Here is a 26298-nt window from a genome sequence, read left to right as displayed (position 1 = left end):
GATGATAATCCTCTTTGGTGTTACACAGGATCACATATGGTCGAATCCCTATGACTGTTAAACAGATCTCTAAGCTTGTAGTTACTAAGAACGTGTTTCGAATATTTTTCAAATTTGTCATCGATCTAGTTGTCAATATTTGTCCGCCTAACAAATAAAACCTGCTATTTTTTTTTTTAAACAAGCGAAAACAATAAACAATAAAAAAATAATATGTGTACCAGTAGATAATCATAATTGTAAAAACTAGGGTAAAATTCAACTGAAAATGGCCTACTTAATTATAATAATATGATACACATAACGTGAAGATTTTTTTGTACGCATTATTTGTATATGTTTTAATATTTTGCGCGATAATTATAAAAAAAAAAATTTTATATTGTTGATGAATCTTTTTTATCAAACGACGTTGGTGTAAATTAAAGAACTAGTAGCATATAGCTTTCTTACTTATTGTTAAACGTTACAAATAACGGACTGACACACATCGCGTAAAATGACATTCACAGGAGATCACAATGAAATAGAATGGGATCAGGCCAAACACATTCGTTTGGGTTCTCGAGTGGTTTGAATGGAAGCCACTCGAGAGGGACCGAATGAGAGAAAGCTTGAAAGCTCGCCGCCGCGGCTTCCGGTCAGCCAGCACATAATTTCGTTACTTTGCACGAAATTGGATTAAGGGGTTCGTTAAGGGCGTATTAGAGCACGTTAACGTGTCACACGATGACCCCTGAATCCCGAATTACATTGTACCGCTCGGTGAAATTTCAATAGGCGACTAGCAGCAACCCTGCTGTGTATTCCGGATACGCTGTGCGTTTCTGTGAATTTCCCTACTTTTCTACAGCCGTTTTCCTTAAATTCGCCGGCGCGTGTCTGACTGCTTTCGTGGCAATTAAATTTATTCTGAATTATATATATAAATATATAATTTTATATACATATTATATATATATATATATATATAATTTTATATATATATATTTATTTATTTATTTTATGTACGATATATGTCCACATAACATATTTATCGTATGCATTCACCCCCTAAATATTGCCATTTATAAAATATTTTGTATACTGCAATATTTCTTAAAAACAAAATTTGATTCTTAAAAAAGATGTATGTACTTGATATCTTTTTGATATAAAACAAAATATAAATAAGTTAATATTTATCTGTAGCTATATACACGTATATTATATATTATTATTTTATTCTTATTTACCGTGATATATTCGACATACATTCTCTTTCTAAAATATCGCTATGCATAAAATACTCTGTATATTTAATGTTTCAAAATGTTTCATGTCAATAAAATGATAATATATAAATATAATTTTGTCTTTTATTACACTTTTGATATGAAAAAAATTACTATCTTTATATAAAGAATTACGTCCAATTTCTGGATTAATTATCTTTATCGAATCTTAATAATAAGTTCCATTGATAATCTTAGATCGTCCGAATAATAATCTTTCGATAAAAGCGATTATTCCGTCGATGTACGGAATTTCCGTTTCCAAGGTACCCTTCCAATTTCGATCGACGCATGTCACAATGTCGCAGCACGCGGTCGTCGTCGAATAAGGAAGGAGTCGTAAAAGAAGTATTGTAAAAGAAGAGAGAATACATATACACACACCGGTTACAGTAAGCAGGCTTGTCGTGTGTGGCTTCCACGCGCGGAAGAAAGTGCCGATGGCCGTTCGTCGCGGGCAATTCCGTCCGAGTCGCATCGTTCCACGCCGACCGGATCGTCGCCGCGGGACGCACACGCCGGAGATGCTAGATAAATGCCGTGGGGGGTCATGGGGGTAGGGCCTCTTAATTATAAAGCTCGCCGGCGATAATTGTCGTGTAGTTGAACTAACATTGTGACGGCATGTTTTCCCGCCACGCCTACCTCGCTGTTCGTCGCAGCGGGCGAGCGCCCTCGTTTCTTGCATGTCTGCGCCCGTGGGATATTCCGGGCCTCTCTCTTCTTCCTCTCCTCCTCGTGTCCTCCTCTAACTCCGCACCGGATATCGCGAGGTGATCTTTCTGTCGCAAGATTCGCGTGGGAATGCGGATCGCGGATCGATTTGTTGGCTGCGAAAATTAGCCGTTGAGGAAAGCTCGGCGGGCCGAATAAAATGAAAGAAACAACGACTTAATACTTAATCATTCCAAGTTATAACTAAAGAGTAATTTTAGGAAATCAAGTCATCTTTTGTGCTTTTTTGAACTGTTTAATTTTCAAATAAATCTTGACGTTATTTTATCCTCGAAAAGATTTTTCTGTCATAAAGAAAACGAGTTATGCGATGGTTTTTCATTTTTCGATTTCATATCGAACAATTCTAAGTCATTCGCTTTCTTTTGATGTAAAGAAATGTGGTAGAAAAAAAGAAAAAAAAAATATAACAGCATCTCTCTTTCTCTCTCTAAGAGAAACTCGATAGCCAAAATATTGAATTTCCGCAGAAAAGAAAAAGGATGGACATCGTCGCTTTCCCCAAAAACGGCAAAGTGAGAAGCTGAACAACAAAAAGAGTGGCTCTCGCACTACCTTTTCTTCCTTCCCCTTCGCATTTCTTATAAATACAGCCCTCCTACCCTGACCTCGCGTTCCCTGTTTCTCCCTTCGAATTGCACGGAGAATCCCGCGGCGTCGGCCGATTCTAATCGATCTTTTGATTCCTCGCCGTTTTAACTCTGCCCCGCGGGCATCCCTTAACGAAGACGTCGTTAACGCCCTTTTTCCCAGTCGCTTTAGCATTTTTTGAGGTAAATTTTGCGCCTTTTTTTTTCACCATTATCGCTGCCGTGCTGATGGGAATTCCGACAATTCCAAACGTACGAGAAATGCTCTGATCATATTTGTGAAAAAATGAGTATTTACTTCGACAATTTTCTGTTTATTATGCTTCTCGAAAATTTCATATTTAATCATAAAATAAGGTCAATTTGGAAACAATTAAGAAGAAAAAAATCGAACATATATTTTTAAAAATTAAAAAAAATTTTAATGAAAGAGTATAACATATGAAAAAGCTAATTTAATAATAATATAATTTTATAATTAATATTAAATAAAAAAATTTTTAATTATTTTTAAAATTAAATTATATAGAACTGTATCTATACTCGTATATGATGTACGTATATAATAAAACTTTGAAATATGATAGAAAATTTAGAATTTAGAACTTGATAAAATAGAATGAATACTTTGAGAATACAAATTCGAAATGTGAGGCAGTTGGTCACTTTATGCAGACATTTTTACGGGCGCGCATTGCGCGGAGTCATCGGCGTGTTGAGAGTGCAATATATTCGATTTCCGGAACGGAATATCGCCGAGGACGATGGCGGGAGCCATCGCCGACAAGGCTGCAAGTAATTTCGAGTGATTTCAATTTCAATTTAACCCCCTCAAGCCGATTTCGCCGGTTCTCCATTACTCTATTTCGAGGATCGCCCGACAGAGACGTAATTATCCGATATTGTTGACGGCAACGAAAGCCCCTATTACGAATTCTCCCGCGCACGACTAATTCCATCCACGTTCCGCGAAGTCCGTGGGTTTAATAATTATTCGTAGTTTCGCTGTGGACGGCACGGAGCAGTATTTTCGACATTGTTGCAATTATACGCGGAATGACCCGTGGCGGCAAATCGCATTTGTCTTTTAAAAGCAATTCCCACAATTTGCCCTTATCTTATTGTTTGTATCAAATCTGATGATTTTCTGTCAATTTTCTGCCAATAACTATGAATCTTACGCTAAAAAAGCAGCTGTATAACTATATCCTCATCGCTCTCATGCCTTAATCACGTAAGATAACTCAAATAACCGGCGAACACATTTCCTCGGGATTTATTCAAGATCCTTGACAAATGCGGAGCGCAAAAAATTGCGTTTGCCAAGGGTGGAGAGATTCACGGGGGCGAATGTGCCTGCCGCGCTGGTAAAGCCCCGAAAGAAGGATTTGCGGAAGGGGCGCGGGGAAACTTCGGGAACGGGGTTGGAGGATCCTCGGGTAAATTTTCGGCGACGGGCAGGTTGAGTGGGGGCGGCGAGAGGAACTTAAAGGGGAAAGGGGAGGATGAGGAACGACAATAACTTCTCGGCTCGGCGTACAATTTGATTTTATGCAACGCTTGGCACGCCTCTTAGCGCGAGATATCCTTATAACGTTTAACTAGATTGTTATGATTGTTGTCCCCGGCACCGTTTCTCTTCTCCCTTTCTCTCTTCCCTCTCCTCTCTCTCTCTCTCTCTCTCTCTCTCTCTCTCTCTCTTCCTCTCTTTTGCCAGCCCCTCTATCTTCGAGATTCACCCCGGTATACATACAAGCGCCAAGTAGTATGTACAAGTATACAGAGGCATGCACAGACAACGTGCTGGCAGATGAAAACTCGTGGATATATCCGAACCTCTCTTCCAGAGGAACGTTCACATCCGCGCGCGTTTCGTTTCTATCTCGCGAGGAATACTGCCGCATTGCAGCTGTTAATGAAATAATGAAAGCCTACTGTGTGCCGAGGATTAACGTAGCTTCTGTTTGCCCCCCCCTCCCGTGAAGGCTTATCGCCCGCGAAAAGGCAAATATTTTTTTAAAAATACGTACGAAATATGACAACTTATAATCAAGTACATATACACCACAGTAATTTTTTTATTTGCATATATAAAGTTCTAATTTGAAATGAGAATATGGATTTCCTTGCAAAATATATATTTTGATATAAACTTGAGATATATATATATATATATATATATATATATATATATATATATATATACCGCACGCGTTACTGCTAATTTAATATTTTATCGCACGCTACGTAACTTCCTTTCTACATCCCTCCTATACGTGCTCCTAACTCAGTACAACTTCGATCTAGTATAACACTTGGTAAATGGTACTTTGGGTACGAGAGTCTCTCGACTTCAGCCCCACATCCCCCAAGTTCAAAGAGTAGAATAGGGACAAGCATGCGGCGCGATATATCCGCGAGGTATCGTTACCGAAGATGCGCTCCGCCTGCGAGGTCGGGCGACCCCGAATTTCGGGTCGAGGATCTTCGACTTACCCCGAGACTTAATCCGCGAGTTCGTTTGCTCATTCCCGCGTTTCCCGTTTCGAAAGTACGCGAGTACGTGGGAAGGCGAAACGGCGAATCCGAAGGCAACGTATGATATTCATATTCTCGGCGAAGTCTGCCCTGAGGAAGGGAGAGAGGGAAAGGCAGAGGGGAGGGGGGGGGATAGCTGGCAAAGGACGAAGGGGGTGTAGGGAGAAGGCGAGTATGGCAGAGGTTGGCTGGTGGTGGTTGGCAGAGCGTCGAAGGCAGTGGTGCAGACCAGTGGCACGATGGAAGCAACCCTGGTGTTCTAACCCTATAGCCGAGGGGGTCGGCGCTGCTGCTGCTGCTGCTGCCGCTGCTGCTGCCGCTGGTGCTGATGTTCATGCTGGTGCCGGCAATACTGCTGGTGCTGATATACAGGCGAAGAATGGTGATAACACGAAGGCGACGGTGGCAGCGGCGGCGACGGCGGTGCCGGAGCGTACGAAGTGAGGAGAGCGCGAAGGGATGGAAAACGGCGGCGACGGAGGGGAAAGGCGGATACCACTCTGGATATTTCTTATCCCAGCGCACGTAACCCTCTAACAAGCTAGCAAAGTTTACCAATAAATTGTATGACGGCGAGCGTCGGCGATGGAGAGGAAGCCACCGGAATATCGTACCGCCGCGTTGGGCGGTGACGGTGGTGGTCGGGGTGGTGGTGGTGATGGTGGTGATGGTGGTGGTGGTGATGTTGGCTCGCTTTTGTGTTCCCTCATTCCCCCCTCTCATTCCCCTCCATCTTCTTCACTTTTCTTTCCTTATTCTTTATCCACTTTATCCACTTCTTATCCAAAGAGTCGTTTCGGCTGAACGAAATATGTTTTTCGAAAATCATAATCATATCGGCGAAACCGAATCGACAATTTTTCTAAATTTGTATCCTGATCTCGCGTTCGACAGTTCGCTTCGTTAAACATTGCATCGATTGCACGTGCCAAAAATGATGTAAAGAATGAATTTTGGTCTCTTCTTTACATCCCTTTTTTTTTATCTCTTCCGTTTCCTCGTTGGTTTTGGTACTCTACGTATAACTGCTGCATAAATTAATGTCTAAAGAGAATATTAATAAAATTACAATTGACGAGGCAGCAGAAAGGAAATATGTACTCAACCACAAATGCGCTAATCAGAGCTCGGATCTTAATTTGATGGAAGCGATTTATCGATGTTCTCTTCAAATTCAAACATTGCCTTTGTGAAACTCACGTCAAGAACTATTTATTAATTATCAGCGTATCAAAAGAGAATCAATCCTCAAACGATTCCGCTCGAGGCGTTCGGGATATTTTCATTGAGATGCGATTGCTTTTGAGCTTTAATAGAACGCATTTACGGTTGCGCGCCTTCTGTCGCGCAAAACCGGTACACAATTTTTCATATGTCTCTCTCTCTCTCTCTCTCTCTCTCTCTCCTCCTCGTCCCTCCTTCCTGACGAAACGCCAAATGTTGGCGCACACCGTCAATGAGAGAAACAGGATAGGAACAGAAAAGCAGTAGGAAAAGAAGAGAGGAGAAGAGGGAGCGGACGATTATAACCGAATGCCATTTTGGAGACATAATGCTCGTGCGAGCGAACGTACTTTATAATGGAGTCACATCACATCGGTTACACAATCACAATACTAAATTCGACATAATAGCTACCTACGTATTTCTCCCGACGGGACTAAAAACGCGCAAACGCGTGGCTGGCGTTATATTCGTAGTTGCCAGTTACAATAGGATTTTTTTCAAGAAAGGAATCGTAAAATTAGAGAAAAATTGTGACTTGGCCTTATCTCAATTCACTGAAAGACAAATTTAAGGATTGAACGCAGAAGACCAGATCTAACCAGATGTAACTAATAAAGATACAAATTATGCAAGTTGTACACGTCCATTGTATGCAATTTTGTACAACAAATAAGCAATTTTATACCTCACTGTTCCGTTCATTTAAAAGAAAAATTTAACAAAACAAAGAAATTTAAGAAAAAAAGCAGGAAGGTTTAGAAGGAAATAAGAAAATTAAGAATAAATTTGTCTGTTATATAAAAGTTGAGATATGAATAAATTTTGAATTAGAGAGAATTAAAAATTTAGAAATCTCCATAAATTAAGTTTCAATACTCTTAATATTCTCAAAACATAACTTTTTTATGTCATAAGTACTACAAAAGACTTATAAATGTGTGGTTTATTGCCAAAAAAAACCCATTGTTGAAACTAATAATTGATGAATGACAGGTTCAACAAGTCGATCTTATTTAAATTTATTATAATTACCTAACAAAACTAAACATAATTAATAATATTCCGTAATTTTTTAGTTAATAGTTTTTCACATCAAAGACTTATTAATAATACTTTAAAGCTACTTTTCTATTTCTTATTTTCTCTAAAGTATTTGAATACTACTTCAAAGTTAGTTTTTAAAACATTTATGTTTTCTAAGATTGTTTTAAAGTCAATCTTAAAATATTAAAAATTCTTTGATTATATTTTCTAATTTTAAATTAACCTTTTAGATATCTTAGATTACAAATTGTTTTAAGTTATCTTTTATATTTTAAAAGTAATCTTTAAAAATTTTAATTTTAAAATAAATTTTCCCAAGGATATGTACATGTACATTATATTATATACATATCTATATACTATATATTGTGTAACATAAAGAAAGTTACTTATATATGTTCAATATTATTTGATTATAAAATATTTCAAAGAAAGTACGAAATAAAATATTTTTAAACAATTTATAATATTCTATTTCATGACAGTTATGTACATATATATATATATATATATATATATATATATATGTAAAAGATATTGAAATTGTTAAGATATGTAATATTTGTGCTGACAGCTTCCAAAATAATCAAAACGAGGAAATTAATAAACACGGAAAAAGCCGGAACAATTAAATCTGTTATGCGGTTTTTTCAGACGTGGATTATTTATGCAAAAGTTGATTATAAAAATGTTTAATAATAGATAATAAATTGTAAAATGATAACAATAAAAATCTTTTTAATGTATATCAGTAATAATTAAACTGCTAAAAATTTTAGTATATTTTATACATATCATTGATGAAATATTATGAATGCATCGATATTATCAATTTTACAACGATAATACATTTGCAATAATTCTTAAAATCATAAATCATCGAATCTTACTATGTGATTTTAACATATTTCAAACGAAGAGCCATGACGATGTCCGAAAAAAAGAAGAAGAGAAAGAATAGAATAGAACTCTGTGCAAGTACAGTGTGAATCGGCAGCTACTATATTTTTCCTTATTTTACGGAAATTACAAAATAAACGAATAAAACGATAAGTAATATTACTTTGTAATATTACTTAGTAATTATTAAGAATTATTCAATTTTTTTAATGTAAAAATTTTCTACATATTATTTTACTGTTCAAATTTTGTAACAGTAGAGGTTTGCGAAATTTGATATCAAGAAATAATTTTATTGTATATATTTTATTGTATTCCTGACTCTCTCGCTTTCAATTAAAATTTACATAAATATTCAATAATAATTTAATTTAAGATTTGTTTGTTGTAGCGTTTAATATAAAGGATAATAAAATATATGTATGCGAATATAATAAAAATTTTATTTAATTTTTCCTATAGAAATCTCTTGAGTCCTCTTCGAGAGACTTTTGATACATCCTGTATATGCATACATCTGAGTTGATCGGAAGCGATCTATTCATCCTGAAATATCTCTTGGTGGAAAGGTCGTGGCGAGCACGCTCTAAATGTTGTCCATTCCTTTCCGCCATTCTCGTATATTTGCTCTTCTGACCGAGCAACCTCGCTGCTCGAATTTACCGAAGTTCTCCTCCGATTGCCAGAAAAAAAAATCACTCGATCGAATAATTTACAATATGCTCCCCTTGCGACATTTATCTTAATCTATACAACGTTTTAATAAAATAGATTAAAACTTATTTCAATTTTGTTCAACAATTAAATACCGAATCATTCGTTTTGTTTAAAGCTAATATTTATGTCCAATGTCTGACGTCTATTTAATGTAAAAAAATAAGAAAAGAGAATTTATTCTATTAGCATTCTCTCATATTATACGGAAGGAAAGAATACTTTTATTGGACAGATAAAATCTAAAAATTTGATCAGATCAGGATCTGAAAATAATGCTATTGCACCCCCTAAAATTATTATTATGCACGATGTTTCGAATTGGCTGTTGGAAAATAAAAAAATTTTTACAGTATTATGTGTTCTTACTGTTCTTTTCAGATATTTACATCCCTGTATTCTCTCATTATACTCTGATGAGCTCCCAAAGTAAGCGATTACCGGCGGCATTGTCAATTCCAGAGGAAAATACTTTTATAAAGTGTTTGAAACTGACGTACGCTTTGTTGACCATTACGCAATGGTCACTCGGCAAAAAGAATGTGGGATTAATAATGATACGGTTTATTCCCGGAAGAGAGAACGAGCGAGAGGACGACTGAGCTGAAAGAAAGAAAGAAAGAAAGAAAGAGAGAGGGAAAGCTTCGCTCAGAACCGGACGAGGTGACTGGAGGAGATTTAAGCATTTCTTCTTCAGGTCTCTCTTCGTGTGCAATCGATTCTTCCGCCATATCGCACGGACCACTTCAGGGGGGCAAGAAGGCACGTGTTAACGCCGCCACACCGAGACGACAGGCAGTCGGAGAAAAAAAAACTTCATCCCCCTCACATCCCCCTTCTGCCACTCTTCGCGCTCTCCAGCGCGTTTCTCTCTCTCTCTCTCTCTCTCTCTCTCTCTCTCTCTCTCTCTCTCTCGTTATTTCTTCTTACTTTATCTCGCCTCCCTGATTCGGCCACCCGCGGCTTCGCCACTACAATATTTACGGGTTTGCAAACCGATGAGCGATTTTCATTTAAGCCGATTCGCTTCGCCGACGATTCGAGATATATCCGCTCGTGCACTTTGTTTCGCCTTCAAGTGTCGGCGCGACATAAATCTGATGCAATGGGGCAACAACCGTGCAACCAGGAAAAAAGATGCTTTCTGCGATCGACTTACAGATACTTATCGATCAATTCGATTAACATTTTTTTTCACAAATTTGAATAGAATTAAATACACGTGATGCAAGAGTAACTTTCTATGTAAAATTCCTGATCTGATTACGTTATTAATTATAGAATTTTGTGAATAGTATATTTCAATTGTAAGCATCAGCCTAATTCAATCTCAATATATGTTTCTTCAAAACTTTTTAGAAATATGTGCAATTTACTTCATTTATTTTAACTTGTTGTACACATTTTTAATTGTTTTGTTGTCATATTTTCCGCATACGCACATTTATATAATTAATAGCCAAAATCCCTAATTAAAAATGTATAAAAATCATGTATAATAATTTATATTTACATTTCTTTTTTTATATTTATTTTTATATCGCATTGTTGTTGCACGTCGTAAATTTTCGGGTGGTAAGGGTATTATTGTAGGCAAAAATTTGTTGGTCAGCGAATTATCAATGTCATTTACGGAGGGGACAGCGTAAAACTTATATTTAGCTCCGCTTTCGTAGGGTTTTCAAAAATGGGCAAAGGGCAGACCTTCGGTACGCGCTTCAGAGGCAGGCGGGTGCAGGCTCCGCATTAGCGCCAACGAGTCAGAAAACTCCCCTGCGGCTCGCGTCGCTACAATATTTATGGGGTTGCTCGCGCGAGCGAGCGATTCCCGTTCGCGCGAGTTCGCCTCGTTGGGCGCTCAAGGTCCTAACGAGTCTTAACGCGTGTGCGAGATGAGCTTAGGAGGAGCGCGAAAAATTAATGAGCGTCGGCCAGCAGCGCCTGAAATTGTGCATTTTTAAAGAAAATCTTATCGCCAAAAAAAAAAAATAACGTTATATATACAGAATAACCTGTCTTTAACAATTTTTAGAGCGCATACGAATATGTCTGATGTCTTTTAGATGCAAAATAGATTATGAAAATTGTATAGTGTTGGCAAATTTATATTTATTAATTTTATTGTTTGATTCTATGGAAAAAAGACACATTACCACTAATCGTCACCTTTTCTCTATTTTGTAATCAGGATGTCGAAAAGTTTCATTGCGATACAATATTATTTTTAGTAAAATATCTTTTTTTGGATATAAATTTAAAAATCTCAATTATGTTCTTAATTTCATTAATTATCTTCCAAATAAAATTTATATCTGTAACATTAAAAACTGAATAAATTTATAATTATATAGATTTGACTTGAATTAAATTAATTTATTTCAATTTCTACTTAAATCAATTGCCTTGAAATTTTTGCTTCTTATTTTATTATTCTCATTCTTATTTTTATCTCGTCGGTCTTGAACTTTCTTTTTTCACCTTTTGCTTAAGGGAGAAAGAACATCGTGGAATGAACGTGGAATGAACCAGAGGTGGAGAAAAACTCTCCTCGTCGCTCCCCTCTTCATCGACGTCGAAGGATCTTCTGTGAATCGGCGGCGTGAGTTGGAATCGTTGGAATCGAGTTGAGAAAATCGTGAAAACGGGCGAAATCTCGCGACTAATCAGCCGATCGTCGGTTTACGTCTTCGTTCCCTCCGCCATTCGCCGCCTCCGCGTTCATTCTCAGCCGCCTCCTCTTTGGGGGCGACCGAGAGTTTAAAAGGGGGCGGCCGAGCTCTCCTCTTTTTTCTTTCTCTTTCCCTTTTTCCTCACCCTCCGTCGCACGCAATCACGGCGAAGTGTCGCCTTCGATGAAGGGTGTAAGTACCGGTCCCGAACGAGTAAGTTCAAAGAGCCGGAACCGGAAACGGTTTTCTCGGATTTTACCGAATCCGTCGCGTCCCGACTTCGGATTCTCATAAATCGAATCCTCTCGCGGTGCGCGCGAAAGCATGGGGGTGAATTGATCGAAGAATTGATAGAATTACCGATTTAAAAGTGCGAAAACTACAAAGTCGAAAGAATACCGAATAAATAAAAGAGTGTTTAACATGTGGTAAATATAAATGTACGTGTGGTTAACAACAAGTAACATTTACAGTAACACTCTGACATTTATGCATATCACATTAGTTTACGAAAAATTTAAATAAACGATTCATTATTATTATTGTTATTAATAGGTGAAATTCTTGGTACAGTTTTATTTTATTTTTGCACAAATACAAATTATTCGTAATAGCGTTAAATAGACTTCAAATTGAAATCCATTTCACTTTTCAACGGCAGAACTGACTCACACCGACATTCTGGATTGATCAATTTCAGACCAGAATTTCGCATTTAATGAACGTAGGGTAAAATGAACGTGAAATACGAGCAGATGTGATTTCACTGGTGATAATTAAAAATAATATACGCAACTTAAGGCTAATTTTAAAAGTTTCTTACTCTCCTTTATTCTGAATGATATTCATCTTCCGCATAAATACCGCACCTACCATATTTTTATTCTTTACCGAAATACGTGTAATACATAATATTACACGAATATGCGCATTACTAATAGAGATCTTGCCTTTCGATCGTCTCGCTACAACGGAGGAAGTCCACGGGGATGGTTTTTATCACCTTCCCAACGTTTTTCGCGCCGGCCACGCCACTCGCGTACGGATAAATAAATAAGCATCAAATAACGAGTGCAGATCCTGTGCATACATCCGGTGGGTGGACACAGACAGGAGGGGGAGAGGTGAAGGGAGAAGACAGAGGATTGCGAAAAATCGTTCGGCGCGTAGGGTAAATAAAGTTTTAAATTTCCGCAGCTCCCTTCCCCCCCCCCCCCGTTCTGCCCCCTTCTTCGGAATCGCTTCGCCTCGGCCGACGGCGGCGCCTCTACTATCTGCATAATATATCTCTAATGTGGCGGAGGGAAAAGAGGGTGGCAAAACTTGCCTGCCGCGCTCCTTCGCCCGGTATAATGTAAGGCGAACTCCGCGAAGGGACGAGGCGGCCAGGAGGAACGGGGACCGGCGGAGGTGATTTCTGGTGAGATCCCGCGAGCGAGCAGGGCGACTACCCCCCTTACTCGCTCGCGTGGAGGCACGGTGCTTAAATAACGTGAGTTTGGATTTATAGTAATACTTTTATGAAATAATGTTAGTGGCGAATATTAAGGCAGACACTGCCGGGAGCGTCGCTGGCTAAGCGCCATCCTGCCGGGGGTGTCCTTCCTGCTCTTTTCCTTTCCCTCCCTTCTTTCCTTCGGCCCGCCACCGTGCCACAACAGGACCTCCTCACCCTCGATTTTCCGCGCTTCTGTGGACGCGCGTCCGTGGAAAAACTTCCGCCGACGATCTTTCCACCCGTATCGGCGAGTTTGATATTGATTTCTCGGACACGCGTGAATAATAGAGAAGAGGTACTGCGTTCTCCTAAACTAAATCAGTGAAAATTTTATTGACTAAAATAAAGAGGAATACAGGGTTGCATCAAAGATCAGTGAGCATTTTTTACTTATGCATACACCCACACATACATTTTGCTTTTTTTTTTATATTTTGCTAATTATGAACTGTAGAAATAAAATTTTGCTATAAAATGAATAAATAACCATATATATTTGAAAAATATAATTTTTTAAATATTTTGGATGGTCTTTTTATTAGAAAAAACCTCAACAAATATGTATGAAATTTTTATAATTAGTTAAAAAGATTTAGAATTTTAATATTTATATATTATATTTTTTATTCTTAAGTTTGTATGTAAAATTACTCAGTTTCTCATCTTATTAAAACAATTGATTATTAATTTATTTTTTTCAGTAAAATTTTCCTAGGTACAATGCTATATTTATAACTGCTGTCCTTATCGTTACTTTTTAATAATAATGCACTGATTCTGTTTAAGAGAATGGAATTTATTGTAAAGTTGATAAAATATAAATAACTATACTTAAAAGAATTTCTTAATAATAAAAAAAAGTTGAAAAAAGATATGAATATCGTAAAATTTATAAATTTTATCAGTTTTACAAGTTTCTTCGTATAGAGATAAATAAGAATAATGGTATTTCTATTTTTGTAAAGCAATACGTTTTTTGAAATAAATAATTCAGTAATACAATAACAGTAAAAGGACCTACTCAAATTTTTTTTTCCAAATTTATTTAAAATTTCAAATGTAAACTTATTAAATTTAAATGTAAACTTATTAAGTTTAAAGAGAGAAAATTCTTGTATTTCGTATATTTTGTACATTTGAATGACATAAAATGTGGCATTGGGTCTCTAGAGTGTTCTCATGCAAGCAAACCTCGCGGGAAAAGTAGAGATGACGATGATGACGGTGGCGATCCGTGCATAACAAGAGAGTAAGTAGATGAGAGGCTGAGAGAGAGAGAGAGAGAGAGAGAGAGAGAGAGAGACAGATTCGTGTAAAATTCGCCGGCAAACGCTCTTTAATTAGCACGCCGTGCTTGGCGCGACGGCGAAGAAAGCGCCCGACACCGAAGACGGAGCACTGAAAGAGAGAGAGAAAGAGAATGAGAGAGGAGGCACTTAAATAATTATCGTTCCGAAGCGCGCAGAGAGAGCGGCGCGACGCGAGCGGAGGCCGCATCTGTTTCTGATTATTAATTAATATCAACCAACCCGCGGGGGGAGGACGAGAAGAGGAGACCGCGCGCGTTCGCATGAGCGAACCCGCTGCTCGCTCGCGTACGCAGCCTCACACACACACACACACACACACACACACACACACACACACACACACACACACACACACACACACACACACACACACACACACACACACACCGCACGCACCGCACGCACTGCACACACGCGCCACGCGCGCGCGCGCGCGCGCGCGCAGCCCACGCATGTCGCTCGCAAGGATAAAGAGAGCATACGCGCGTATGCTAGGAAATGCGCGCGAGAGAGGGTGCGATGGTATATTCATATGTTGCGCAGAAATGAACAGAACGGGCTCGGCGGGCATTAAAATTAATGAAACGGACGGAACACGCGCGTTTTAACGAAAATGTATGTGGGCGATCAGGCGGAAGCGCTCGCCCTCTTCCTCTCTTGCCGTCTCCCTCTCTCCCTCTCTCTCCCCCCTCTCTCTTTCTCTCTCAACCGGAATGGCGGGAAACTCCCTTTGGGCTCGCAAATATCCACTGTGTTGTGTCTTTTCCCCGCGCGCACTTCATCTCCGTTTTTCGTTGTCCGGCACACGTGAATGTAGTGTCGAATGCTGGATATTCGACTGTCAACCTATCAAAGTTGCCCAGCGAAACGCGTCTCTCGGATGATGACCATTTTCAAATCAGATAGGAATTTATAATCACAGATGGTGTAAGAAAATATTTTTGAATGATTGAAGTAACAATATGCGCAAACAAATGTGATAAAAATTATAAAAAGGATTCTATAAGCTTATTCTTCGTATGTGAGATCGATATCATTTCAATATAAATTTAGCAGAAATATTATTTTGTTGCAAGATATTTTTGATAACAAAATAGAACAATTTTCTTAGAAACTCAAATTTTTTTGAAGAATAAGATCTAATATTTTTTGAAAATTGATAATAAGTTTCGCATCTTCGACATTTAACTTACTGAAACTGTTTTATTTTTTATACAATTTAATAATTTAGTCAAATTAATTTAGTCAAATCCTTCAAAGATTACACATAGTAATTTGATTTAAGAATTATTTCGAAAAGATATCTGGTTTTGATAAATACAAGATTATTAATTATCAATAAACTTTTTATTTCGTTCTTACAAGAATTTTTATTGAATATGAAATTGTAATACATTTCCGTCATGCGACTATATTAAATCCGCGAGACTCACGCAATTGATGAAGACATTCAGGATGGACGGTTTCTTAATTAAGAAACTTAACTTGACCGTGGTTGGAGTCACGGAAATATCGAGGCGATGACAACCTGACGTTTCGCCATCGTCGAGGGGTCTCACACGAATATAAATTCCTCCATTATCCAGTGATTAGTTCGCGAGGGGTTACATGATGCTTCTTGAGTTGGCAAGCAACCCTTCAGACATTATTCTCGAAATGTTAAATGTTCTTAGACATTGTAAGATATATAGTTTTCCTGAGTGAAAATTTATAATTTAAATGATTGTTATGCAGGATAATTGAGGATGTTTTAGAAACAAATTTTTTTTTAATTTAAAACTAAATTTTTTGTGAAATATAGATAATTATAATTTTCAACTTGACTTTTTGATTTCTAAAATGTTTCTTAAGTTAATATTGTGCCAAATAAAAAAATATAATTTATTTCATTTGTGAAATTGCTTTTTAAAATTATTATCAAAATTACATGTTATTACAAACTTTTTACGAAAAATCCAACTCAAAAATTATTAAAGTATTTATTTGTAATATATTTTAAAATTTATTTTGGAAAAAAAGAAATCAATTTAAATCTGTTGCTATACCAAATTCTTTTGAAAACTATTATAACAAACGTAATAAAAAATGGAATGTTAGTTAAATATTGTACATCTTGACATTTTTTTTTAGCAACTACATTTTTTATTAAGCACAGAAGATAGAAAATATTTATAATTATTTCTATAAATAAAAATTTCTATTTTATATTTGTATTTATGTGTATATGCACATATGTAAATGTCCAGAAAACTCTTATTTATTAATAAACAATTATAAATATTGTTTACAATTTTTTCTTACAGGAATATAAGGAATTAAGGAATATAAGTAAAAAATAAAACGTTTTATCTTTCATTATTTTCTTATCCCATTTTAAATATATATTTTCCATTATAAAAAAAAAAATCTTGAAATAAGAATGGATTATGAATAGCGATCTTAATTTGTACTATACTGCATCATCTAACATAAATTTTGTAATTATAAATGTTATTATTAGTATTTTAATAACCGAAATACCGGTATTACAAACGTGAAACATATGGTCGCCATTCATTAAAATTAATCTATTTTGGAAACTATCAAGAAAACTTAATTTTATTTCCAAGCAACTTATTTTTTTAAAAGCATTAAATTTTATCTTTTAAATTATCGAATTTTAGCCAATTTTATCTATATGTAATCCTCTTTAAAATTTTATTTTTAGAATGGATTAAATTTCTTGACGAAATTATTTCTGCAATGTTTTATGAGTTTTTTTCGAAATGTTTTTTGAGACAAACGTATCTTTCGACAAAATCTTTACTCTCATGATAAATATTCTCGAGTTTCCTACTTTATCGACAAATATTATGTTTGAAAGAATGTTACTGCTGCCATCTCTGCATAGATGAGACTAAATATAACGCGAATATAACCTAATATTCACTTTCAATTCGCACGTGTTATGTCGAGAGAGATTCATATATTTATTTATTTATAATTGCCGTATTATTTGTTTTTATAATTGCAACACATTAAAACAAAATGCAGCACGACGATGTGAGTGAAATTTTAACTTAAAATTTTTAATTTTTAACCTTTATATTAATAATTTCCTATTATTGTTGTGATCTTACTCATAATGGTTTTATAGGTTGTGTGGAGCGTTATCAATAAATCATTTTGTTCCTTCAAAGTCAAGTAAGTGAACCCTTAATAAATGAGAAATGAACGTAGAATGTTGTAACAACAAAGTTGTAATTACAAAATTGTAACTACAAAGAAGTTGTAACTATCTTAATCTTGATATTAATTGTAACATTTTTTCACAGTACAAAGACGCAACGATTCTGTAGAAATGAATTCAATCTTACTGGTTTATGCAGTAGATCTGCATGTCCTCTTGCAAACAGCCAATATGCTACGATCAAAGAAGAAAATGGTATTATTTATCTCTATATGAGGACGGCAGAGAGGTAGGTTATGTATTTAAATTGCAGTTGTGTTAATATAATATTGAATATATTAAAAAAATACTCTAATTAAGCAAATGCTCACTACTGTTTGTAAATTCTTCTAGATTTGTAATGTCTATAAAGATTTGCTCCAATAATAATTGACAATTATTGAATATTTATTTAACTTGTATTTTCCAAACAAAATTACTAATATCATATAACATAAAAAATTATACATTTTTCAAATAATATAAAATTCAAGTTTCAAATTAAATATAATTATATAAGTTATAAGATAAAATTTTTACTCTTTCATACAAATATATAATTAATATGTATTAATTAAAATATTAATTTTTTTTAGAATACATACACCTAAAAATAGTTGGGAGAAAGTCAAGTTATCTAGGAATTTTGAGAAGGCCATACAACAAATTAATGAAAATCTACTTTACTGGCCTGGTTTCATAAAAGCAAAATGTAAACAAAGATTTCTCAAAATTACACAATATCTTATTCGTATGAGAAAGTTTAGATTAAGACGACAGAAGAAGATTGTACCACTTCAGAGAAAGATCGAAAGAAGAGAAAGGCGTAGGGAAGAAAAAGCTTTGATTGCTGCAAGATTAGAAAATGCAATTGAAAAACAACTTATGGAAAGATTAAAGAAGGGGATGGTAATGTTGAATTTTATATTCATTATTATAAAGATCAATTATATTTTGAAAATATCATTCTCTTGATATTACAGTATGAGGGTATTTACAATTTCCCGCAACGAGTATTCGATAAGGCTGTGGAATCTGTTGAAGTTGAAGGAGAAAATGAGGAAGAAAGCGAACAAGAGGAGCAGGAAAGAGAAATCGAGAAAGAATTGGAAATGGAATTAGAAGCGGACGAGAAAGAAATTGAACAAGATGGTCCAGAATATGTTGAAGCTGAAAGTGATGACGATGATGACTATGAGGATGATGATGATGATGATATTGAAGAGCTTTCTATGGTAAGTGATAAAACTATTATCTATCTAAAACTATTATCTAAAGTACAATTGTTTTTTAATTTTATAAATATTGTGTAGGATGAAGATAGTGACTCTGGACAGAAGGAAGAAGTTGAATTATCAGACAGTTTTGAATCCAACGCTAGTGATATCGAAGTAAGAATTCTCTAACTTAAATAAATCTTAATTATAACTAAAATAAATCTTTTGTACTATGAACTGTGTTCATGTCTCATTAGGATTTAGTCAAGCCATCCACAAGCAAGAAGACAAAGGGACCGAGAGTTGTAAAGAAAGGAAAATCGCAGAAAAAATCACGAGCGAGAGTAGAAATCGAGTACGAAGTGGAACAGGAGGGTCAACAGAAAAAACGAGCGCGTATATAGCAAAATTGTACTATGTAAATATAATTATCTTTATAATAAAAATTATGAAAATCTCTATATATCTATAAAATTTGATATTTTGATGGACAAAGAATAATCACTAGGTGATCACTAATTAACCAATATTTAAAGTATTAATATTTTAAGATATGTTTCCATTTTTATTGGAAGTAGAAAAACCTGATCGTTATATTTTCTTTAATATTCCTTCTCAATCATGAAACCAGTTCTCAATCATGAAACTAAGTTCTTTGCGAATTTGAAGATCCTAACATAAAAATTATGCTAAGAAAGTTATTTTTTAATAAATTCTTTTGTTTTTAATATCTCTTATTTTTTAAATTTCAAAATAATATACACAAATAATCACATATTCACATATGTGATACCTTAATATTAGGAAACCGTTTAAATGTTCACATTTTATGTACGGACGATCTGCACATCGGACATTCGTTTCCTGATCACACGCGATGCGTTTAAAAATTCCGCCTTCATAATGTGAACTCGCAGAGGCGCTGGGCGGGAGAAATGCGAAGACTCCGCGGAAGCGGCGGAAAGTACATCCTGTCGGAAGAGGGAAATCGGAGCGTCCGTAGCAGACGATACGATTTATTCATGACGAAAGAAAGAGGAGGTGAATCACCACGATTGCACGAAGAATTCATCCGATCGGGAGTCTCCCTCGGTTGATCTCCGCCGGTCATCCTCGATCGAATTCGCGGAAATCCGGTTCATCGCGAGTCATTAGCGGGGGGCGACAGTCTGTCCGCAGTGCCACGGCATTGCGTACTCGTCGGGGATTGTCACGTTGACTTTCCGAACCCCTACCTTTCGCCGCCCTATCGCGGATGCTCGGAAACGGGTGTTCGGACAGCGCGAACGCTGGGAATATGGTGAAACGGCCGCGTTCTCGCTCTCTCGTCCGTTATTTATAGAGCAAGTAGGTTATTCGCAAAATCAATCGCACAGGTGAGCGGCACGACGAGTAGTGGTCGGAGGTGGTACGGCGAGGAGTAACGTGAAGCTTACATGAAATCAGCGTCGGTGTGTGCGAGCTTATTATTCACATGATAAATTTAATCATCCAAAGGTGATATCTCAGGAGAGACACGACGCACGCTCGTTCCTCCACGCGATTCACGCGTTCAAGCCCCACGTTCTCATCGAACAATTCGCACGCTAAAGCAGAGGCGGTGCTATCGGCGCACTCGTTGCGCGGATTTATTTTTATCAAGAAAGTTTCGCAATGTCCGCTCGTCCCTCGCTTGCAATTGGATCTCACGCTTTCCCAACGGGTGCCGGCTCCTCCAACAACGAGCTCCTCGATCACCGTGCGACTTGATTTTTCGTTGGCGAATGATAAATAATCTGTGATTTCTTTGTATTAGGTAATGTCAAGGAACATCGAATGAGTTTACATGGTGCTGGAGGGCAACATGAACCTGTACCGCACAATTGGCTGACTGGAGTCTATCCTACCTCGGGTTAACGCATCGTTGACTTTGCGCACAAATGCCAGGATGTTAAGCGGCGCTGCCAATATGGAACTGAACAATGTTGGAAGCAACAAAAGTTCCGTATATCTCGCGCTGTCATTCCGAAAACTGTGCCTGGCAACAGTCGGGCTGCCACTTTTATCGCTGTTGTTCTGTTTCATCACAGCATACATATTTCAACAGGATGATATTCATGAAACTCATTGTAGGGTAAGGGAGAATTTTATACTGATATTGATAACATAAACAAGTGAACTATGTATCGATAACAATAACATTTGTCTGTTAAAGGTTTACAATATTCTTCCATCGATCTCAGCCATTACTGGTGTGTCGCCACAAAGATATTTATGGCGTGTCAGCATAGCATTACATATTGGTCCTAGACTGGTTATTGCCAGTGTTTATCACTCATATTATTACGAGATACTTAAGAACATTGAAGATGTGCCTCTAAAAATTATGGGGAGCAGGCTCCTAAACCTATGCTACTGGCTAAACATTGCTGAAGTAGCAGCTTTGTGTGGTGTAACATACATTTCTAACAGAGAAAATTATTGTAAGTAAGTCTTAACTTTGTATCATCTCTGTCGATATGCAAGTAAATTGAATAAATAAAAATATTTCAGCGGTGCACGAAAAAATTTTCATAGTGTTTATGATTAGTTCGCTCACGTACATGTTGACCGCTGTAAGATTGGGTCGTCTAATAACTCCAAATGCACAAAGTCTTCAGTACAAACAGGCGCTCTTTATGACGAGTCTTGTCAGTACAATTGGTCTTATCATCTTCTTCTTGAAACATCGACTGCTTTGTCACGACTTAGGTAAGAAACAAGATTACAAATTACAAAATGTTATATTCGCTACAATTTGTACATAAGTGTAACAGGAAAATAATATTTTTCTATTATTTTGAGCAGCATTTAGTTGGTTTTCGCTATGTGAGTACGTGATAGCTTTTGCAAATATGGGCTTTCACATCACTGTGGTTTTGGACTTTCCAAAAGAGCAACTGGTCGTAGGTCACGGTTTACCTGCTGTGAAAATAGATTAACCTTTTAGGATAATTCGTCAATCTCATCGTCACGTTGAAGTGCCTATTGCCTCTGCATGGAAGTGCTACGAATCGTGGTTTTCGAGAGGTGAAAATTTGGCACATAACATGATACATGATATCATGATTGTCTCAGTTTTATGATATTTACGATTATATTATATTCCGCTCTTGAGATTAATCTAATTTGTCCCTCGTGATATTTATGAGCTATCGATATCATTTTTATCTTTACTTTTATATTAACTATGACATTCGACCAATAATCTCGAGTGTAAAAGTAAAATATGCGAAAAAAGGATATCCGAAAAAAAAAAAATGAAAATGGAATATCTAGCGCTTCCAAAGTGTGGCACTGGTTACTTTCAAAACGATGAAATATGTAACGGCCTTTTAATATCGTTTAGTAATAGAGTATCATAATAAATCATAGTTGAAAAAAGTATCCTACATACAAACAGCATTTAACGTTAGATCGAATGTTATTACTCGCAACGTATGAGATTACTTGTGAAGACTTTTGAATCTTCTTTTATAGAGACTTTTGCAAGGTGAGAACTCTAGTCGAGTATATTAATTCTAGTCGCGAGCTTTTATTCGCTTTATATAATTTTCCTATTTTATCTGATAAGTTGAAATTAGACTATAAGAAATCTATATTTACGTTTCAACGGACTTCGAAATATTATAATCGTGAGTTCATCAAATGAACGTATATTCAACTTTGAATTATTGCAAAGATATTGTACGGTTGTGTCTTGTTGGCAAACTTTACAATGAAAATCGTTAATGAATATCGTTAATTCTCATTCACCTTGTAAGAGATTAATTCATCTTGTATAGATTTTGAAAGATAATAAAATCAGCTAATATTCACGCGCCGCTCAATTCGGCATTACTAATTGCAAACGTTACGTAATTGCAAACGTAGGATAATCGCTCCTATGTTTGTATGTAGTATACGATAGTTTAATAATATAGCAATTACTGAGACACTGACGATTAAAGCAGTCGCATTCGTGTTACACATGGATGTGGTTACACGAGGATTGCATTTGGACCAGCGTGCGTTCAAGGTAAGATCAATATCTAAATATCTCATGTGAGTTTATAAGACAAATGTTAAAAGAGTTTCTATCAAATTTTATGACTGAAACCCCCATTCATCTCTTGTTTAAAGTATATAGATAACATGTGCACGATTTTTGGAGAACATTGTATAAAACTTTTCTCTTAAATCGTTCTTAGTTAAAGGTGATATTTTGATTTATTATAAACTGCTTTATTATAAACTTAAATAATTTTTGATGTGATGTTTATTTTGAAATGTGAATTAATGAAGATAGATTTTGAAAGGAAACCTCTGAAAGGAATTTCAATAGGTCCGGAGATAAGATTTACAAAAAAAAACACATTTTATTTAAAGTATTTATTTGAAATTATTAGAAATTGTGCGATGAAATTTTTATAAAGTATCTTCCGAAAATCTTGGGTATGTTTTCCTGTTGAGAAAGTTCCACGATTAAAAGATCGAGACGAAGTTGCGTGCGTGCGAGAATAGACTGGCAGGGAAATCGAAACTGCAATATCCCAAGATTGCGTGGAACATCTCTCGCTATTACACCAATAAACAAAATGTTTTAATGTTTACTGTAAAACAAGCAGATGGTTATCGCAATGTGTCTCTTAGGATTTTGTTGTAGAAGGCTGATAGTGTCAGTGTGACTCTAGATAGCACTCGCAGTTAAACGATATCATTTTTGCACATTTTTACACACGAACATTGTAATTGTAGCATATTTTGATATGATGATTTTTTTGTTAAGATTTCTCGTACTCCATTGTTGGGAAAAAAAAAAAAAAGAAAGAAAAAGGAGAGAAGAAGTGAATAGTCGATATTTAACGCTAGTTTCCCCGCAAGTACATTTATTATAAATGGTCACGCGGAGAGAGAGGTAATAGTTTTAGATAATTCTCGTTAGATAATTCTCGATATAATTATCACGAATAAGTAGCGCTTTCGTTTCTTCTGCACATGCTGCGAACGCGGTCACTCGAGCGTAACGTCTCGACGGTTCCTAATTGGAATCTCATTTTTGTACATTATCACGATAAAGGAAGAAGTAAATGCATGCGGCAATTGCGTTCGAGTTACCGGTACCGTTATCGGATGCTAATCCGTGCCAAGTGGTGCGCTAAAGATTTATCGTGGAATTTCACGCCGGTAACGCTACGCATTAATGATCACTTTAGAGATCATTAATGAATCACTTGCGCTTGCAATCACTTGTAATCACCGCTCCTCTAATACATTTGTAGCAATCACTCGTAGAATCTTTTCTCCATTATATATCCTTTATTCTTGAGAAACAAAGATCGACGAACATCAATACGATTAGATTGATCATAATGGAACGTGTTCATTCCAACGGATCGTGGATTTATAATTAATATTTTCGGAATATATGTATATGAAAAATTATGTACTTTTTTTATAGATTCCTAAAGGAACTTGTAGTAAAAAAAAAAAAAGTTTACTTTCTAGTAAAAATTTACTCAAGGTTTTTACAGAAATTAAATGTGAAGCTTCAAGCTGTAGTCATCACCTTTAACCATTTTCTATATCTATATCTATAAAATTTAATTGAAAATTTAATTTAATTGATTTAATTTAATTTAATTTAATTTAATTGATTTGATTTAAATGAAAGATTCCGCAATTATATAAATTAATTTGTTCTCTCTGAAAAATTATTATTTTCGAATTCCTAGAATCTATAATTAAAGATATCCGATTTATGATGCATCTCTATATGTCTTTTAGTTGACGAATAACGAATGTGCGAATCATTGAGAGGTATATTGAGTGTTACTTTTACGTACATATATTATAAGCATAGATTAAATATAAAAGATATAAAATTTTTTTTAAAAATATAGATTTAACTTGCAGAAATGAGTTCCAAAAGTGCTGCAAAATGAAAAGTTTTGGTAATTAAGTTTTACCTATTAATTTTTCATTTTATGAAAGGTTTAAAAATTACGTGTTAAAAAACACGGGGACGGTACAATCCCACCAATTAATTTTAGAACCGCTAGTATTGTAAAACAATACTTCCAAAGAGAGCTGTGTTAAACATTTATTTAGTAATTATTGTTTCTTGTGATTGTAATTTATTGATACTTATGAATTGATCATTAAGATATCAGTACACCCTCGGAGTGATTTGAAAAAATTAACAAGATTAAATGTTAAAAACAAAAAAAAATGTAAGAAAAATCATTCGCTGTTACTTCCTTTGAAAATAATTTTTTACTTCTGTAAGACAAGTACGCACTTACAATAGCAGCTTTTAAAAGTGAAAGTTCTTGAAACATATTTAAAGATTTCGTCATATGAACTTTTACATTGGCGATAATGACTAAACATATCTATTAGGAATTTCTATCAGATTCGAAGCTCTCTTTTATTTCGCTGTAAATAATGCTAACACAATACAGTTATCTTGTACAAACAACAGAGTGTATGTTAAGCAGACGGTAAAATTCTCCCTTTATTGGTAATTTAATTATATTTAAACGTAACACAAGTTTGAAGCAAGCTTTATACGAATACTCACGTGTCGAGTTGCAGTCATTTTTTCTGCGACTCGTATTTTTCGAAATAATTTTGCTACTAAAACATTTTTTTTCTAATTTACATAATATATTGAAATTATATATCGATAAAATGCTACGATCTCAAGAAGGAACTGCGCGTTCCCGTTATATTGTTTGCGTAATTGACGATTCTGTGATAATAAGCACAAAGTAATGTTGTATTCCGAATCACAAGTTAAGTTTTATTTATTTTTAAATAAATTTTCCGAATACTCTATTCTTCCACTTTCCTTCGGATTCAAACTGTACGTAGTCTATTTATATTTAAGTAAAAAATGCCAAAAATTTTAATTGTATATTATCACAGAATTCATTATTCTTATATTTTAATTGATAATATTTAATCGATTAATAAATTATAAATTATAAATTAAAATAAAGAATTGATTGAAATCAATAAATCTCTAGTTAATTAGTTTTATGAATTTTATTTACAATCTATTCTTAATCTGATCTAATTTCTTTTGAAATTTTATCCAGGAAAATTTATTATTTATATAATTTTTGCTGCATGTTATATTATTAGGTATGTTAGTTTCTCTCTTCATATGGTTACTTTCTACTTGCGGCAAATTTTTTAAGACATTCCAAATCCAAATTAAAAATTTCCGCAGTGTCGAAAATAAACTTGCGCTCGACGTCACTGATATCTCTTTCATCTCTGCCATAGTTCCGTGTACCATAATCAAAGTCAGGGCAGATTCGAGCCTCGAATCCAACTGAAACCTGCCGCATTGCCGAAGATAATTGAACT

The 26298-nt window shown here is 35.5% G+C and overlaps 2 protein-coding genes across 6 annotated transcripts; both read left to right on the top strand.

The window, feature by feature from the left end:
- The first annotated feature begins 17403 nt into the window (after positions 1-17403).
- On the top strand, positions 17404-19398 carry Rbm13 (RNA-binding motif protein 13). The gene is made up of 7 exons (XM_025217664.2): positions 17404-17541; positions 17636-17682; positions 17814-17957; positions 18304-18616; positions 18691-18942; positions 19021-19098; positions 19182-19398. The coding sequence occupies exons 1-7, from the start codon at positions 17527-17529 to the stop codon at positions 19326-19328; spliced, it is 996 nt and encodes a 331-aa protein (XP_025073449.2). The 5' UTR covers positions 17404-17526; the 3' UTR covers positions 19329-19398.
- A 422-nt stretch (positions 19399-19820) lies between these two features.
- LOC105424608 (post-GPI attachment to proteins factor 2-like) lies at positions 19821-25945 on the top strand. 5 transcript variants are annotated; one of them, XM_011634911.3, is made up of 5 exons: positions 19821-19965; positions 20720-21037; positions 21119-21386; positions 21457-21654; positions 21751-25945. In XM_011634911.3, exons 2-5 carry the CDS (start codon positions 20852-20854, stop codon positions 21882-21884), a joined length of 786 nt encoding a protein of 261 aa, XP_011633213.1. In that variant the 5' UTR covers positions 19821-19965; positions 20720-20851; the 3' UTR covers positions 21885-25945. The 5 variants fall into 5 exon arrangements, with proteins under 5 accessions (XP_011633213.1, XP_011633212.1, XP_011633214.1 ...); XM_011634910.3 differs by lacking the exon at positions 19821-19965 and adding an exon at positions 19972-20271; XM_011634912.3 differs by lacking the exon at positions 19821-19965 and adding an exon at positions 19972-20300.
- The last annotated feature ends 353 nt before the right edge of the window (positions 25946-26298 follow it).

This window comes from Pogonomyrmex barbatus, unplaced genomic scaffold (assembly GCF_055798465.1).
Source record: "Pogonomyrmex barbatus isolate J1 unplaced genomic scaffold, ASM5579846v1 scaffold8, whole genome shotgun sequence".
Taxonomy (NCBI): Eukaryota; Metazoa; Arthropoda; class Insecta; order Hymenoptera; family Formicidae; genus Pogonomyrmex; species Pogonomyrmex barbatus.
The sequence above is the reverse complement of the archived record's forward strand: the minus strand, read 5'-3'. Positions and strand labels throughout refer to the sequence as shown.

Coding starts and splice junctions, on each gene's coding strand:
- Rbm13 (XM_025217664.2), top strand. Junction 18,943..19,020: donor ATATTGAAGAGCTTTCTATG/GTAAGTGATAAA, acceptor AATATTGTGTAG/GATGAAGATAGTGACTCTGG. Junction 19,099..19,181: donor CCAACGCTAGTGATATCGAA/GTAAGAATTCTC, acceptor ATGTCTCATTAG/GATTTAGTCAAGCCATCCAC.
- LOC105424608 (XM_011634911.3), top strand. CDS start 20,852: ATGTTAAGCGGCGCTGCCAATATGGAACTGAACAATGTTGGAAGCAAC. Junction 21,387..21,456: donor TTCTAACAGAGAAAATTATT/GTAAGTAAGTCT, acceptor AAAATATTTCAG/CGGTGCACGAAAAAATTTTC. Junction 21,655..21,750: donor ACTGCTTTGTCACGACTTAG/GTAAGAAACAAG, acceptor TATTTTGAGCAG/CATTTAGTTGGTTTTCGCTA.